The 15,445-nt window shown below is 41.2% G+C and overlaps 1 protein-coding gene across 1 annotated transcript in view; it reads right to left on the bottom strand.

The window, feature by feature from the left end:
• Window positions 1-32: 32 nt before the first annotated feature.
• LOC119172568 (phospholipid-transporting ATPase ABCA3) overlaps window positions 33-15,445 on the bottom strand; it is a 451,578-nt gene continuing 436,165 nt past the window's right edge. The window contains exon 13 of the mRNA XM_075893215.1: window positions 33-263. Coding sequence (XP_075749330.1) covers window positions 33-263 — 231 coding nt within the window. The remainder of the gene's footprint in view (window positions 264-15,445) is intronic.

Genomic DNA, 15,445 nt, shown 5'->3' with positions numbered 1-15,445 from the left:
TAGTGACACGTAAAATCGGCCCTATTATTACACTATGAGATCAGCCTAGACGTCAAAGCGTACGCAGGAATATACCTGTAGTAGTCACACCTCTTGTCCGCATGTTCTTGCAAACCGGTTACTTCGATCATTTGCCTAACTATATCCGCCAGGCTTTCTTCCGGTACACCTCGAAGACGGCCAAACAGGTACAGGTTCTCGTGGGCGTTAAGCTTTCCCAGCAGGGAGTCGCGCTGAGGGCAGAAGCCAAGTTTGGATTGCCACTACATTGATGAAAGTGAACAGTTGGGTGTTTTGCATCAACAAAAATATCAATAGGCAAAATGTTGTCTAAACACAAGCACGTAATAATGCCGAATACGCAAAGTAACACGATTTATGAAATGTTGTTACTTGTACTAGAAATTTTCATACACGTGCAAGCATTTTTCAAGCAATAAATATCTTTAGGTACAGTAAGAAAGTGCCAATCTTACCACTACAATGAAGTTTCGTGCGCTCCTGCTATGCAATATAAAAAAACGAGGTCACGTATTGGGTGGCATTACCAAAACAGCACCGTGCAATATCTAGCGTGTCCTGTGAAGGGCATAAGCTCATTGATTTTGTTCATCCGTTCATTATTTAATGTGCTTCTGAAGAACTGGGCGTGTTGGCATTGCATGATTCCAAAAAGAAGACCCAAGCAAGCTGACGGACAAAACGGGAGACACACGTGCTATGTCTGTGATTTTCTCTTATCGTCCATCGCCTAGCATATCTCTAACGTCCCGGTACGTATTATATCCTCCGCACACAATTGACTACTCTAGAAATATATACCATAGTAATCGTAGAAAAAAACAAAAACAATTATTGCGTGAGCTCGTGCATGAGCTCAAGACAACTTAAGCAATCTTAAAGGAGTATTTAACTAGAACCGTAATTGTTGCTTCTACTTGAGGTACACCTCAGTGGAACAGAAGCTTTGGGGCTCGGCTTCTGACCGAATGGCCATAGGTACAATCTCGGCCGCAGCCGTTGCGTTTTGATGGAGGCGAAATTGTAGAGGCCCGGGCACAGTGCGATGTCAGGGCACGTCAAAGAGCACCAGATGATAATTATCCGGAACGCTTGGCTACGGCATCTCTCAAATTCAGATAATCTTTTTTGGACATCAAACTCCACATATTATCCATTATATTTATTGTCATCTTGTTATTTTATTATTAATATTATTATAATATTGTTAATAATAATATTATTCGGCTCAAGTACGTCATAAGTGTCTTGCAAAGGTGCTTTGAACGTATGCCGCTGGTAGGGAATGAATGAATGGTCGTGTCACTGTAACTGGGCGCAAAAATCTACTTTTTTCATCTTGCTGTTCGCAGTATGCGAATCATTCCTTAGCAAGGCAAACACACTAAAACCGCATCTATCTATCTATCTATTGATCATTCTATCTATCTATTGATCTATCTATATCGTACGTCTGAATGCTCTTGCGGCTTGTTTGACAAATTAGTTTATGCCAAAGTTTGCGTGACAAGTGTTGATTGATATGTGGGGTTTAAGGTCCCAAAACCACCGTATGATTATGAGAGACGCCGTAGTGGAGGGCTCCGGAAATTTCGACCACCTGGGGTTCTTTAACGTGCACCCAAATCTGAGCACACGGGCCTACAACATTTCCGCCTCCATCGGAAATGCAGCCGCCGCAGCCGCGATTCGAACCCGCGACGTACGGGTCAGCAGCCGAGTACCTTAGCCACTAGACCACCGCGGCGGGGCTGCGTGACAAGGGTAGGACATATATAAGGGCTCAGCAAGCTACAATAGTAAACAAATCACATGTGTCTTCAAATACGCGTCAAGCCACTCACGTGAGATAATGTTAGTGGTTTCATTGCCTAACTATACGTGAAGGTTGAGGCCACTTAATGTTCGTGCATGAGGACACTTCCATGTGTCTTCACGGCCTGCGTCGCTTGGCACTGCCGTAAATTGCACATCGAATGACTATCCCCGCTACATTTGTCCGCAATAGATGGCCGGTCATGACGCCAACATTTGTATAACCATGTGCAAACTGTAACGTGTTAAGTCAGCAAGAGAGACGCCCCCGAAATGTGATGATGCACCCGCGCACTACGTCGCAGAATGGTGGTGTGTTTCCTCGCAGCACTCTTTCTTAATGTCGGGGACTTGGCCTTCATGTTTTAGGGCAGTGGAAATGTATGCCAGTGGTTACGGCTAACTGCCTGCATAACTGCCTGGATTGTGTAGTTTCGCATCTTTTGGTGCTGCAACAACGTGGCACGTATAAATAAGAGCTGGTTGATGCTGTATGGTCTCACAGTTAGGCAGGTTATTTATTGTAAGAAGAAAGAAACTTTAAAATAAAAGGTATCGCGAAAAAAAGGCAAAGCAGTGCTGAAAATGGTTTTGACCGTGATTCTGGAAAAAGTGACAACATAAGAGAAGTAGTACACTACCATGTTCATCAACGGATATGAATCCTAGTGGTAGACTTGAAAAGAAAACTTGGACACGAATCTTATTAAAATGGTTTGAAAAAATTGCGCCATATCACGCCAATGAATTCTGCAAAAACGTCTTAAGGCTGACGTGACACATATGTGACAAACGTTCTGCAGCTGGTTGGAAGGAACGCGAGTTCCTTGTTTGAAAACGTCCAAGAGGTCTGACGCACATGACTTTTGTCCATGCGTCTTACAAAGAATGCTTCATGAAATGCTCAGTTTAAACAGCGTAACAATTTTCGAGTATTTGTAAGATACTTTGTCGGAATACCAAAAACCCCATGCTTGTGGCGACAAGACTCACAGCGAAGCACGAAACGGGGCAAAAACAAAATTCTGCAGGTGGCGACGCCATATTGAAAATCTTTTACCAATCGCCATGACGTCATAATGTTTTACAGCAGCTACAAGAGCCTACGTATTTCGCAAGTGTGGAGTATGCAATACCTAACTCTTCATAGAGGGCGGAGATACAGCGGGCCAAGTTTGATAATATTTTCTTGAACTAATGTCAACAGATATAAAAAAGTAGTTTGACATTCCTTACCTCACGTGCAAAAATGCCTAAGCCAAATTTGACAAACAAAATTTTGACCTTCATATTTTGTAATACTATATCTATTGTGTTGAAGTTGTCGACAACGTTGTTTACAGGTTATAACTCAATAATCGAAAATAACACATTGCCTCAATTTACTATGACTTTATTAATTGGGGAAGAATCTTTGTGACTGTAAAAATTGGGGTGCAGCAGCGTGAATTGCGGCTGCACTTTAAGGATGCCCATTGCATCAATTGCAGTTCGCAACTAGGTGTGGGCGCCTTGAACACCTTAAAGCGTGACCATGCTCTCACAGCCTGCTGTTCATGCAACGTCGTAATTTCCCAGAATGACTTATGGAGGAGGTCAGAGAAATATGGTAATCCACTGCAGTTTTGTACAAACGGTAGCCTTGCTTGTGCTTTATATGGTCCCGGCTTGTGCACAGCGTACTAGAGGATTCTCGTGTCCATCGAATCCGTAAGAACAATCGATTCTTTAGAAAGTTCAGTCTGGCAACATGACTTTTCCGCCATATCTTGTTCACTCGTGTGAGCTGGCACGCTGTGTGTCCCAGCAACGCCCCGCAGCGCACACAGACACTACTTCCGTTACTGCAGGACGTGTCCCGTGTTTGGACGGTACGCGAATGAGCGTCTCTTGGAAGCCATGTCCTTGCTCTGGCGGTCATAACGACCCGTCCGCCGCCCGAAGAGGTCATACAAAGGCCGCAGTGGCCCACTTCCCTGAAGTGGCCACTGTGCGTCTTCTCCGACATCCCACCGACTGCCAATCACAACCTACGTACGCAGCGATAATCACGTACTGGTATCAATAGCGCGCATACCGTGGGTGAACGAGACATGGCGGGAAAAAGAATGTTTGCGGTTTTCTTCGATTGTTGGCGCTTAAATTCGAAAAGGTTCTAATACGCTAATCGTACGTTGCTAAAGCATCAGTGACACCACACTTTGCTGCTATATCATTATAGTGGTGTGAAAGCCGGTAAGCTTTCGCAACGATAGCGGGCTTACTTTGGGTGGCTTTCAAGCATTTCAGCCTTGTTTATGAGCGCTTCGCCACGGGAATATGTTTGCTACTAGGCACTGCAAATGTGCTCTTCGTGTTTTTCCTCGCAGCTGATAGTGGGGCCTTTTAGTGATTTACTAATTCAGATCAAAAAGCAATAATCACGTTAGAAAAAATGAAAAGAGTACTAATTCTTATCATGATGCATATTCGCCCGCCTGCTCCGGGTGCGCGAGTAATGCTTTTATGCGACACTTCCTTCGAATGTAGTGTAGTTGACCCGTATGAGAGAGAGCAGTATGAATTTCAGTACGTGCCAAGGGACGAAATGCACCAATAGTGTTAAATAAAGGCCACAATATTTGCAGTGAAAACCTGCGAACATTTGCAGAAGGAAGCAATGTAACTAGCCCTTGTTTTTCAAAAAAGCCTAATTGTGTGCAATATTTTATAATTACTCATGAGTACTAATCATCCGATATCAATTTTCACCATCATATCTAGCCTTTGTGAACAATAGTTTCCCTTATGCATGGATCAGTGCTTGCCAGTATCGTTCTGCATGGTTCATACCCATGTGAAGTATAACACATATAACATAAGGTGAAGTATAACACAAATAACCCCATAGGCATAAGGTGGAGCAGTTTTGTGATACAAGTGTATAACGATAGTATCTCTAAGACAATTTTGAGTATCTGTATTTCTGTATCAAGGCACACCTGAAGTTTTGAAGGTACACTATGTAAATAACTGCTGTAAATGGAGCAAACTTAATATATATGGTATTACCGAGCTTCGGGAGGAACAACCTAAGACATTGAAAGAAGTTTTCCACAAAATACTTAGCGATACCTTGAGTGTTCAAGTTGAATATACACCAGTAGGTAAATGAATTTGCACTGACTCACAGCAACGCCGTGTAAAAGAAACCCACTTTGAGAAGTGGCTACCAGCAACCTTCTCCCTAGCAACATTCGCAAAACATATCTTATGCATAATCATCTATTTAACTGGTGGTCATCAGAATTTGAACGACATGCTTGACATGCAAGTGTCGAGCTGCTGAAACATATTATTCACAATATTATGCTGAACTCCATAAATGCTGTTTTGAAGCATGCACAGCCCAAAAAGACTATTCAAGCATTTGTTTTCGGTTGTCTTTGCCGCCTGTCTGCAGAACTATTGCCAGAATATTCTGCTACATTCCAGATATGTGTTCATCAGTATCTAGAAAGGTTGTGAAGGAAAGACAATTTATACAAAAAGTTGAAATACAGCTTTCAATGTTGTCCTGTGATTGCGATATAAAAAGTACTGCAATCTACCTAATGAAGTCCTTGCAGAAGCTAAGAGAACTTATTGTACGGACAGGATTCATATAGCTGGCAATAGAAGCAAAGATCAATAGAAAACAATAACTCATCTTTAAACAGATTATTAGGTGAACCCGCTGAAACTGAATTACAGTAATCAGAGGGTATGCTAAGAAACGCCTTCGACATTTCGAACGTCTTCAAGAACTTTTCTGCTAACACTTCCCTCTAGCCTCATGCTTCGAAGCCAACAAGCAGGGAATGTACTCAGTTATTTGACCGTTTTCCAACGGGACCAGATGATCTGGAGGAAATAATTATTCTGATGAAAACAACAAGTGCTGATCTCGATACAATTCAATCTGTTCATCTGGTATGCATCTCTCACGTGATCTCCACTCCATTAGCCTGTATCATTATTCTTATGTATAAAACAGGCATCTTCACATCACAGCTTAAAAAGGCTGAGATAGTTCCAGTGCTTAAAAAGGCGATGGAACGTCTTTGGTAATCGCCGACTTATTGCCATCCTTTCATCATACAGCAAAATCATAGAGAAGTATATTGAAAATGGTTTCTAAAGATCTAACCGAATTTCGTATTCTATCGACTCAACAATTTGGTTTTCATGCAGGATATTCAACAGTTTCGCTGTACTCTCATTCACCGATCATATTAAACACGCGCTTCACTCTGGTTGTATTGCCGGTGCTCTGATGATTGATCTCTCGAAGGCGTTTAACTCTATCGTTCATAACATACTTTTAGGTAAACTTAACTCAATTAGTGTCGTAGATGGTGCGCCGGAGCTGATAAATAGCTACTTATTTAATAGAAAGCAAGCTGTTTCTCTCTATAATTTTCTCTCCATTTTAAATCTTTAGACAACGGTGTCCCGCAAGGTTCTATACAAGGCCCGCTGGTATTCATAATTTATAACAACCTAACCACAATTTCGACACACAGTCATTCTTTCTTAACCACAGAATATACAACCATACTTACTAAAAACAAGTATATCAATGCGTTAACTTGCAAACTCTCATCTGATTTCTATAACATTCAGAACTAGTGCACAGCTAACTGTTTAACAATTAACACCGATAAAACACAATTCATTGTTTTCCACTCCAGTCATAACGCCCCAGGAAGAACAGAACGTTGGCCCAATGTTGGGGATAGATTGGCAGTTTATGGCCCAAGAATGGCCCAGGCGCACAACGTACAGCCAATAATGGCTGTGCCAGCCGAATAGAACGGCGATGTTGGACCAGCAATGACAATGTTTCGCCAATAATGGCTGTGCCAGCCGAATGAAACGGTGACGTTGGACCAGCATTCAGAACTTCCCGCCAATATTTGCAGTGCCAGCGTAACAGAACGGCCACATTGGACCGAGTTGTGCAACCAGCAGCCAATAAGGTCAGAGCCATGCAGTCAGGCTGGCAATATTGGCCCGCCGTTCGAACGTTATTGGCGGCGTCGGCTAAAAAGTCAACTTCGTTGGCATAACATTAGACTGGTAGAGCTATTTCTGCGTCTGCTGCTTTTGGCGCTGTTCTGGTCCCATTCACGTGTCGATTTTTTAAGTTCGATAGAGAAATATGACCATCGCATTAGTAATATGTCACTCACATGTCGATTTTTATGTTCGAGAGAGTAATATGCCGGGTGCATAAGTACTATATTTTTTCTAATTATATCATGCACACCTAGTTGACATGCATGATTGTCGATTGAAGTTGCGTAAGGTAGAATATTTTACTGATAAACATTTATCCAGTTTGTCACCTGTCAGACATCTGATACGTGCTTTCCCCAAGAAAATCATGCAGATCTGTACGATGAAGCAACCGTGGATGCCACTGCCCTACGTTACCCACTCCGACGTGACAAGGCGCGCGTGGGCCGGCATTCATTTCGTCGCACCACGCCAGCGATGCCACACCAAGCGCTTTGGACTTCGTGGATATCGCACGCAAAGCGTATTGTATCGTATGTCCTGCAATGCCATTGCCACGACCGATTTGGTTTTTTCGTGTTCACAGAGCTGTACGAGTTAATGGCACACAAGTGCTCTTTGTGTGAGAACTGGAGTTATCAGTTGCGTTACGGTGGTTGAATTGTACAACACTCGCATTTGCCGTAATCTGACACCCGCACCGACACTTGCAACTTGTATCGCAATGACCACATCAATTACCTATAACCTTGCAGCGAACGGTTGGTAAAGCGTGGCGGAGTGTGTGGGCGTCGGGCACCTTGTCTCCTTGTGTCGTCGCGAGTTACAATTAAGTTGTAGAACGTTTCTTTGTTAGTTATAAGATAGATAGATAGATAGATAGATAGATAGATAGATAGATAGATAGATAGATAGATAGATAGATAGATAGATAGATAGATAGATAGATAGATAGATAGATAGATAGATAGATAGATAGATAGATAGATAGATAGATAGATAGATAGATAGATAGATAGATAGATAGATAGATAGATAGATAGATAGATAGATAGATAGATAGATAGATAGATACATTGCCCTATGGTAGGCAAAACATCAGCTAGCTTACGCACTACGCAGACTTAATTGAACCCGCAGTACGACACGCAAAAAAATGTTTCCGTGAGTTAATAAGTGCTAATGCATAGAACACATAACACGTAAGCTCAATCGTTTATAAACAAGAAACACGCACGATTACGGCGTCATGTTGTTTAACAAATACGAAACCACAGACAATTCTCCACCCCCTCCCCTCCTGCTTTTTTTAGGTCTGTGGAAAGAAGGAAGTGCTCTATACAAATCTGGCAAGCTGGTTCCTGTAAAGCAGAGAGTTTTATTTCACACTCGCTGTCCTTCATTAATTTTCCGTTTAGAGCGGTAGCTAATGCAAGATGGCTGTCGTTCGAGAAGTCAACGGACATACACGTTACAAACCGGAAAATGTGTCTAAGATTGCTTTAATCTCCAAAACACGAGGAGGATCATTTGACAGCTGGTGTCAGGGCTGGTCCTCACAACCGTAAGGCAATATCTATGAATAAATCTTAAGCTAAGAGTGAGTGACTGTTTGTAGTACTGAAGACTGTTGCCTGTCCTGTCAGCAGCTGTGCATTTTTTGTGATATCTTGCAATTTCTTTCTCACAGTGTTTCTCAATCTAGCACAGCAATATTTTTATATTTTTTCTCCAGAATCAGTGCAGAAGGGCAAACAAGAGTGTTGTCATCAGTGAATAACTAGTTCGTTTGTCTGAATTATCTCATACTCTGTGCGCGAATTTGGGTTGTATGTGTCTTCAAGACGTTCAGTGGGAGAGTCAAGCAGAACTAAAAGCAAGGAACGCCTCAGTTGGCCAAAGTAGCTGGTGCACATCATTCTTCCCATATTTTATATCTTTGTGACTTATACTGATCTACACACATGAAGTTTTCACTGGTTTTCATAATCATGAGGTATATGAACATGATTCCTCAAGGCTTTTCAAACTGAAACGACCCTTTTCACTTTTAGTTTGACATGCAGATCAATATATTTAGCTTATCTTTATTATCAACGACTGAAATGGTCACATCCACCAGAGAGGCAGTTTACTTGATGAGCCACTGAATGCACGAAAGTGCAAGATGGGTGCTTCATAGTTAATGCAGTGGTGTAGCCAAGGCATGGGCACTGGGAAAATGGTTCACCCCTGAAATGTTCAGCAATGCAATACCGAGAACCAAATAACACATACTCGGCTTGCCTGCACTGAAGACCAAGGACGTCCTCCCCCTATCCCTGCACCACACAAAGTTCTGCTTATAACACAGGTTATAGGTGCATGGCCAATGTTCAACAATTTTTTAAGGTTTATGCGACCATATGTTTTCAAATGGAAACATTTTTCAAAGAGAAACAAATATAACCATTTAGCATCAGTGGCGACATTTGTGTATGCAATATGTTTATGTTAGCTGTCTCAACTTGAGGCCAGAATAGAGTAAAATACATAGTTCGGTAAATGGGCACAACCTTCTCCCTAGTCAGTATGTCCTGACTTGACTTCAGTCTGCTGCGAACAACCGCAGCTGATTACTCTAGTGAAGGAACTGTTATCTCAGACGGGTCGTTCAAATTGTGTTCTAAAACCAACGTCAAGTGTTGCTTTTCTTCTCCCGAAACTAATGCAATGAAATCTGATTGCACACACAACAAGAGCCTATGATTTCATTCTCTCTATATCAAAACTAAATATAACTTACAGCAGATTGAAGTATTTATTTCATAGAATTTGTAATAGCTTGCTGAAGCTCACACAAACGAACACATCATTTTTTCTTGGATTGTAATATTGAGTGCCTTGTGATTGTGCTATCTGAATTGACCATATTTGTTGACAGTGCATCATAATTCACACCTGAAGGGGCTATAATCTTAGCAAGTGTTAATAGTACTCTTCAAATGGGATTTGCAGCTAACTAAAAGAAGAAGCTTTGCCTGTCGAGCTACTAATACATATTCAGGACATCACCACAGCAAAGATGCACCAGCAGAAACCAAGACAGGCACACCTGTAGTGATTAGTCCGCACTTTTCATGTTTTCTGCTGTACCAATAGGGCTGGCTGAGTGAGCGCTGCAACTAGTACGAGGAGGCTGCAGCGACAAAGTCCTGCTTACAAAACACTCGACAGCTGAGAGAAGTACTGACGTACCAACCATCCAAAATAGAATGCCAAAGAAAAAAGCGATGATTACTTTTACAGTCTATAAAAACATGCTAAGAGTTTAAAGTTGTAACGTTGCTGATGTTCTAGCTAAGTAAAATTAGGGTACACTGAAAAAATACACTGAGGATACGCCATCAGGAAATAATAAAACAAGAACCAACGGAGGTTTGTCTTCATCACATCAACAGCCTTCAACTAATGAGGCGAGTAAGTAACTGACAAACATTGAGTGCAAGAAGGAGGGCTGTCACACGAAGTCATCAGCAGTCGAATGACACAGGCTGGAATCGGGGTTGGTGCCAGGGTAGGCACAGGGGGGCTGGACTGGAGCCCCCCCTCCACCACTTTTTGCCTGACTCCTGTGTTGTGTTATGCCTATGTGTTACAACTATGTTCCCAAGAGGGAACATAGTCGCATAACAATGGCCAAGTTCCCCGCCTCTCTGCTCCTCCTGAAGGACCTCGCTTATCATGGGTGCACCCCTAGTATAGACCAATCCTGGCACCGACCCTCGCTAAAATACAATAAGAACAACAGAAAACTCCAAGCAAATGTTACCACCGTACTTTTACTTTTTCCTTTGTGTGGACAGGAATCTAGCGAGAAATATGTGGAACACCAAATAAAACACCACAGTCAACACATGCTAACACCTGCTTTCATAATAGTACAAAGTACTGAAGAAGCATGCAAAGAGCTTTCCTACGAAGCAAAGTATTAAAGCAACAGGACGCTGCTTGGCTCTGACTGAGACAACACCACAACAAAAAGAAAAACTTTTCAGTCAGGTCAGCAGTTCATACACAGCACTGAAAAGTCATGAAACCTACTTTCAATGCTTTCTTGCGCAAGAACATTAAAATGAATAGACACTGATTGAGAAGAAAGCCATTACTCAAACCCGGCGCTTATGAACTGATGGCAGATACTTGGACCTGGATCTCTAACATTGGCCTCAGTACAACTCTTGAACATACCATAAGAAGTGCTGACTGCAAGTGGACGAGACATGAAGGCAGACTACAATAACACACAATGGTCACATCAACCACCAACCATGAACTTATTATGCTAGAGTGGATGCCGAAATAAATCTTGAACACTGGGAACACTCAACGTTCCCTACCAAAATCTCGACCTCACAAACACAATAAGAAGGTTCCGATGACCTGCTGCCCATCGCCATGTCATAAAACAGGGGCATACCCACACACACAACTCGACTTTACGTGGTTAAAATACTCTTGCTTCCAGGTTTATAGATATCGTCTCATTCGATTTCTCTCTTGTAAGCTCACCACCTTCAATGTTGCTCGGAGTGCGTTCAATATAAAGGAGACAGAGGGCACTGGTGGGGCTGCATGCAGATGGTGTTCTTCAAACTAACGAGCAATGGCACGCATGGTCATCTTTGACCAGTTTTCACGTCTGAGCCATTTGTTATATTCACGTTGACATGTTAGTGTAGTAGTTGTGCCTAATGAAAGGCATAAAAGACATAAATATTAGTAAGAGAGACATGTAATCTTTGAGACGTCTTTGAAATATTGCAAATTTGAACTGTGTTAGAAATAAAAAAACACAAATGGTTGCTCTAGTTACACTGTGTTTATTATAGCGAAATATTTGTACAGTGTTTCTGCTCTTTCTACGTGCTATGAGTGGATAAAGCCAGGCTTGCTTAACCTAAATTGAGTCTTGGAAGCTGATCAGAGAATGACAATAAACGTTCTTTCTTTATAGCTCCTGTCACACTCAATTCTCACGTTCAATCTTAATATTATTATTAAATGTATATAGATAGGGCTTGCATCTTCCTCATAATATATGGCCTTTCTCTAATGCTGTACCTTGCTCCAAACAACTTTTTCAATATAAAAAATGCCATCACTAGCTGTCTTCTTACTTGAATGGCCTTGAATGTGTGTTTGATTCAGTAAACTGCAGTGTAATATGCTGCATTGACACACCGTCAGCAACAAATTCTGTTCATTGCACTAAAGCTGCAGGGAGTCTAAGTAGTAGCATTTTTTCAGTGTGATAGAGTTGACTCAAAAAATAACTACTCAGGCAGAAGATACACAACAATTATGGCAACAGTATAGTCGAAAAGAGCTCATACTAGTGGAGTTTCACCTGAACAAGTAGGTGAAGAACTGCTATATGTAATCTTGAGACATAGTAAGCTTTCAGGTTTTTAGAATGGCACTACAAAGAAGGAAAAAAGACTAGTGAGTAACTTGTGGGAGCACAGGCTTCTTGAGTTGTCTTGTGATGAAGTTTGGAAAAAAAAGTTACTAGTTGAGAAGGTACAGTCAAAGTGAAAAACAATCATGCATCAGCTTTCTTTTAAATATGCTGCAGAGTAAATAAATTCTTCACTCTTGTGTACAACTTTTTCTTTTATTTTTTGGTTTTGCTGGTCAATTTTTCATGGTGCCATGTGGATGTAGTATGTACCTGTTCTGTAATCTTGAATAAACTTCAGCCGCTGATTGGCGCTTGTGTTTCTGGGGCTCATTCGTTTTTAATCTTCTTCGTTGTACCGTTCTAATATCATGAATCCATCCCAACTTAATCTGTAAGTCCTATTCAAGCTTTCTTACTCCTGTAGTTGCATTACTAAACCATGTCAGAGTTATGACCAAGCATACCCCTCAAAATGTTTGGATGACCGTTTGATGTACGACAGGGTTCACAGCATTCATCACATTGGCTACGTGAATATTGATTTTTGCTTTTCAGAGGCACATGCATGGTTTTATTGTTTAACTTTTGCAAATGTGGCTTTAGAAGCTTCAGTGCTTTTATGATGTGAGGGAGTTAAGAAAGACAAATAATCATGACTAACGACCACGAGCTTGTTGATCTACAAATACACAAAGCTCAAGATGCAAGACCACACCGTCTTTTATTCCAACTGATTGAAAATTCAGGTACTTAGAATAGTACCTCAACCTTCTTTAAGTGAGTTGTTGTAGCGTGGTCAAACTTACAGCAAACATAAAGTTACACATTATTTTAGAGCACTTGAGTGTAAGTACCAGGCAATAAAAAATCCAAATTACATTCTCACTTTTTATTTGTGGCACTCGAGAACTAGCACATTTGCAAACCCATGCAAAACATAGATTTACTGAATCATATGATAACCTTACAGCTGTTATTCAATATTTTTGTAGCCATAATAACTCAGGTGTCACAAATTTAATGGGGCAGTTGTTTCGCGCCTAAATTATTTTCAAGATATAACAAATCCATAAAACAAATAAAAAATATTTTCACTAGGCCTGAAGAAATTATTCTGGTAAAAGCTTTATTAGCTAGATTAACTTGACAGCCAGTTAACATGCAATTTTAATCTTAGCATTGTGGGGAATGTTTATTGATGTTACGTGAGCGGGATATCTTTGCTGTTTCAGGCGATTTGTGCACTGGTGATGACTTCAGCATAGAAAGTGAATAATCTATTTTGTTTTCATAAAACTTCAGTTAAACTTACTTGAGAGGAAGGTTTTTTAAAATTGGCAGCATGACACCGATAAGAAATGGCTAGCCCATATCATTTCATTATGCATGCGTGTACAAGAGTCTAGTTCACTGCTACCATACGCGCCTTCCAATGCGCTGTCACACAGCTATAGGTAGGAGCTTCTTTATGGTGTAACATAGACTAGATGTGTAGTCACTCGCAAGAAGGCGGGTTTTGTGTGGATCAGAGTAAAAGAACATAGTCACTGGGTAAACCTACAGTCAAGCCTAAAGCAAGTCTTACAGTGTTGAAACCAATGTCTGCCTCGAATGTAATGCATATACATTTAATTATTTCTATTGCTCATTCAGAGGAACATGGCTTGGTGAAATACTGTTGGTCCATATTGGCTTTCTTTATTTGTTGAGACCAAGGATGAAATGAGTGATGCAGCCAGCAGCTACAGTGCGTAACCTAGAAATGTCTGGAGTAAGAATATATTCCACCTAACGCTCAACCTTGCAATTTTGTTGCATGGTTGAGCAACAAGTTTGTCTTTTGCAAAGCAGCAGTATAGTGAATAGCACGATAAGATCCTCAGAAACGTCGCTGAATTAAGCGGTTGGGTCTGGAAACATAACCAGCAATGTCACAATGTGATTTAATCTTGAAGGGCTGCAATGCATTCGACACAGGTGGTACGTAAACCCACGTGTTGCCAAACACCTTACGTTATCTGCCAGGGGAAGCCTTTGGATTTCCCATGTATATGGGCATAAAAGACAGTCTGGTTGCCTCGTTGTGTTTGCAAGTGGGCATAAATGGTCAGTTCCTTGGTCACAGCATGTGTTTAAGTGCACATGTCTTCTATAACTGGCAAACGACTCTGCACCACTAAATGTCGTGCAGCGTCAAAGGTTATATTTCTTGCAGATGGTGGAATTTGTTGTCACGTCAACTAGGCACCACTTTTTTAAGGTGTATGTATCTTTGGGCAGTTGAACATGTTCATTGGGCACATGTGACAGGGCATCAATGGCAATGTTGACAGCTCCTATGTTTCTGATATGTTTGACATTTGCTGCAGTTCATGGGAATATGGATGCAATGATTGCAACTGAGGGAGTGTATTAAGTACCGATAAGAGATGTACACACGTATTCTATGACAAAGAAATCACGAAATTTCGTCCATATAATAATGTATTGACATAAGCACTTAGCATTTATGCCCACTTTTAAGCACAATTAGGTGTATTACAATTAGAGAGTCTTTCACATACATCCAAGTACACAGGACATCCAAAGACTTCCGCAGGCAAATACCATAAGGTGTAGTACAGCATCACGTGGATGTACGTGCCACCTGAGTAGATTGCTTTGCGGCACTTCCAGATTCAGTCGCATTGTCACATTTCTGGATCTGTTTACAGGGCCAAACAAAGAATTTAGAGACATTTTTGAGGGTGTATTGGCTTCATTCTCCACAAAAAAATGCTGTGATGCTACTCATATATTGGGCATAAGTTTCAGGATATGTCAGGGAACTGATCAGCCACCATATGTACTCCTTTGACGATTTGGTGATCTAGCACATATTGCATTCAGGATGTCGTACGATTATGTATAGTGGAACTCTCATTTGATATTCAAGGAGTAGCATATACTGTCACGCAAGCATCTGTTGCTCCCCTAAAGTTTGTATGGGAGTTGTTGATTTAAGGGAGCTCAATATAATAGCATTTCTGTTTGTCAGTAGCACGAAGTAGAAGGAATAAAGTTAATGGTCTGGCACCATGGTACAAAATGTTAGTATAGTACGTAGTTCACAAAGATAAGACGAAG

Source organism: Rhipicephalus microplus, chromosome 4, assembly GCF_043290135.1.
Source record: "Rhipicephalus microplus isolate Deutch F79 chromosome 4, USDA_Rmic, whole genome shotgun sequence".
Taxonomy (NCBI): domain Eukaryota; kingdom Metazoa; phylum Arthropoda; class Arachnida; order Ixodida; family Ixodidae; genus Rhipicephalus; species Rhipicephalus microplus.
The sequence above is the reverse complement of the archived record's forward strand: the minus strand, read 5'-3'. Positions and strand labels throughout refer to the sequence as shown.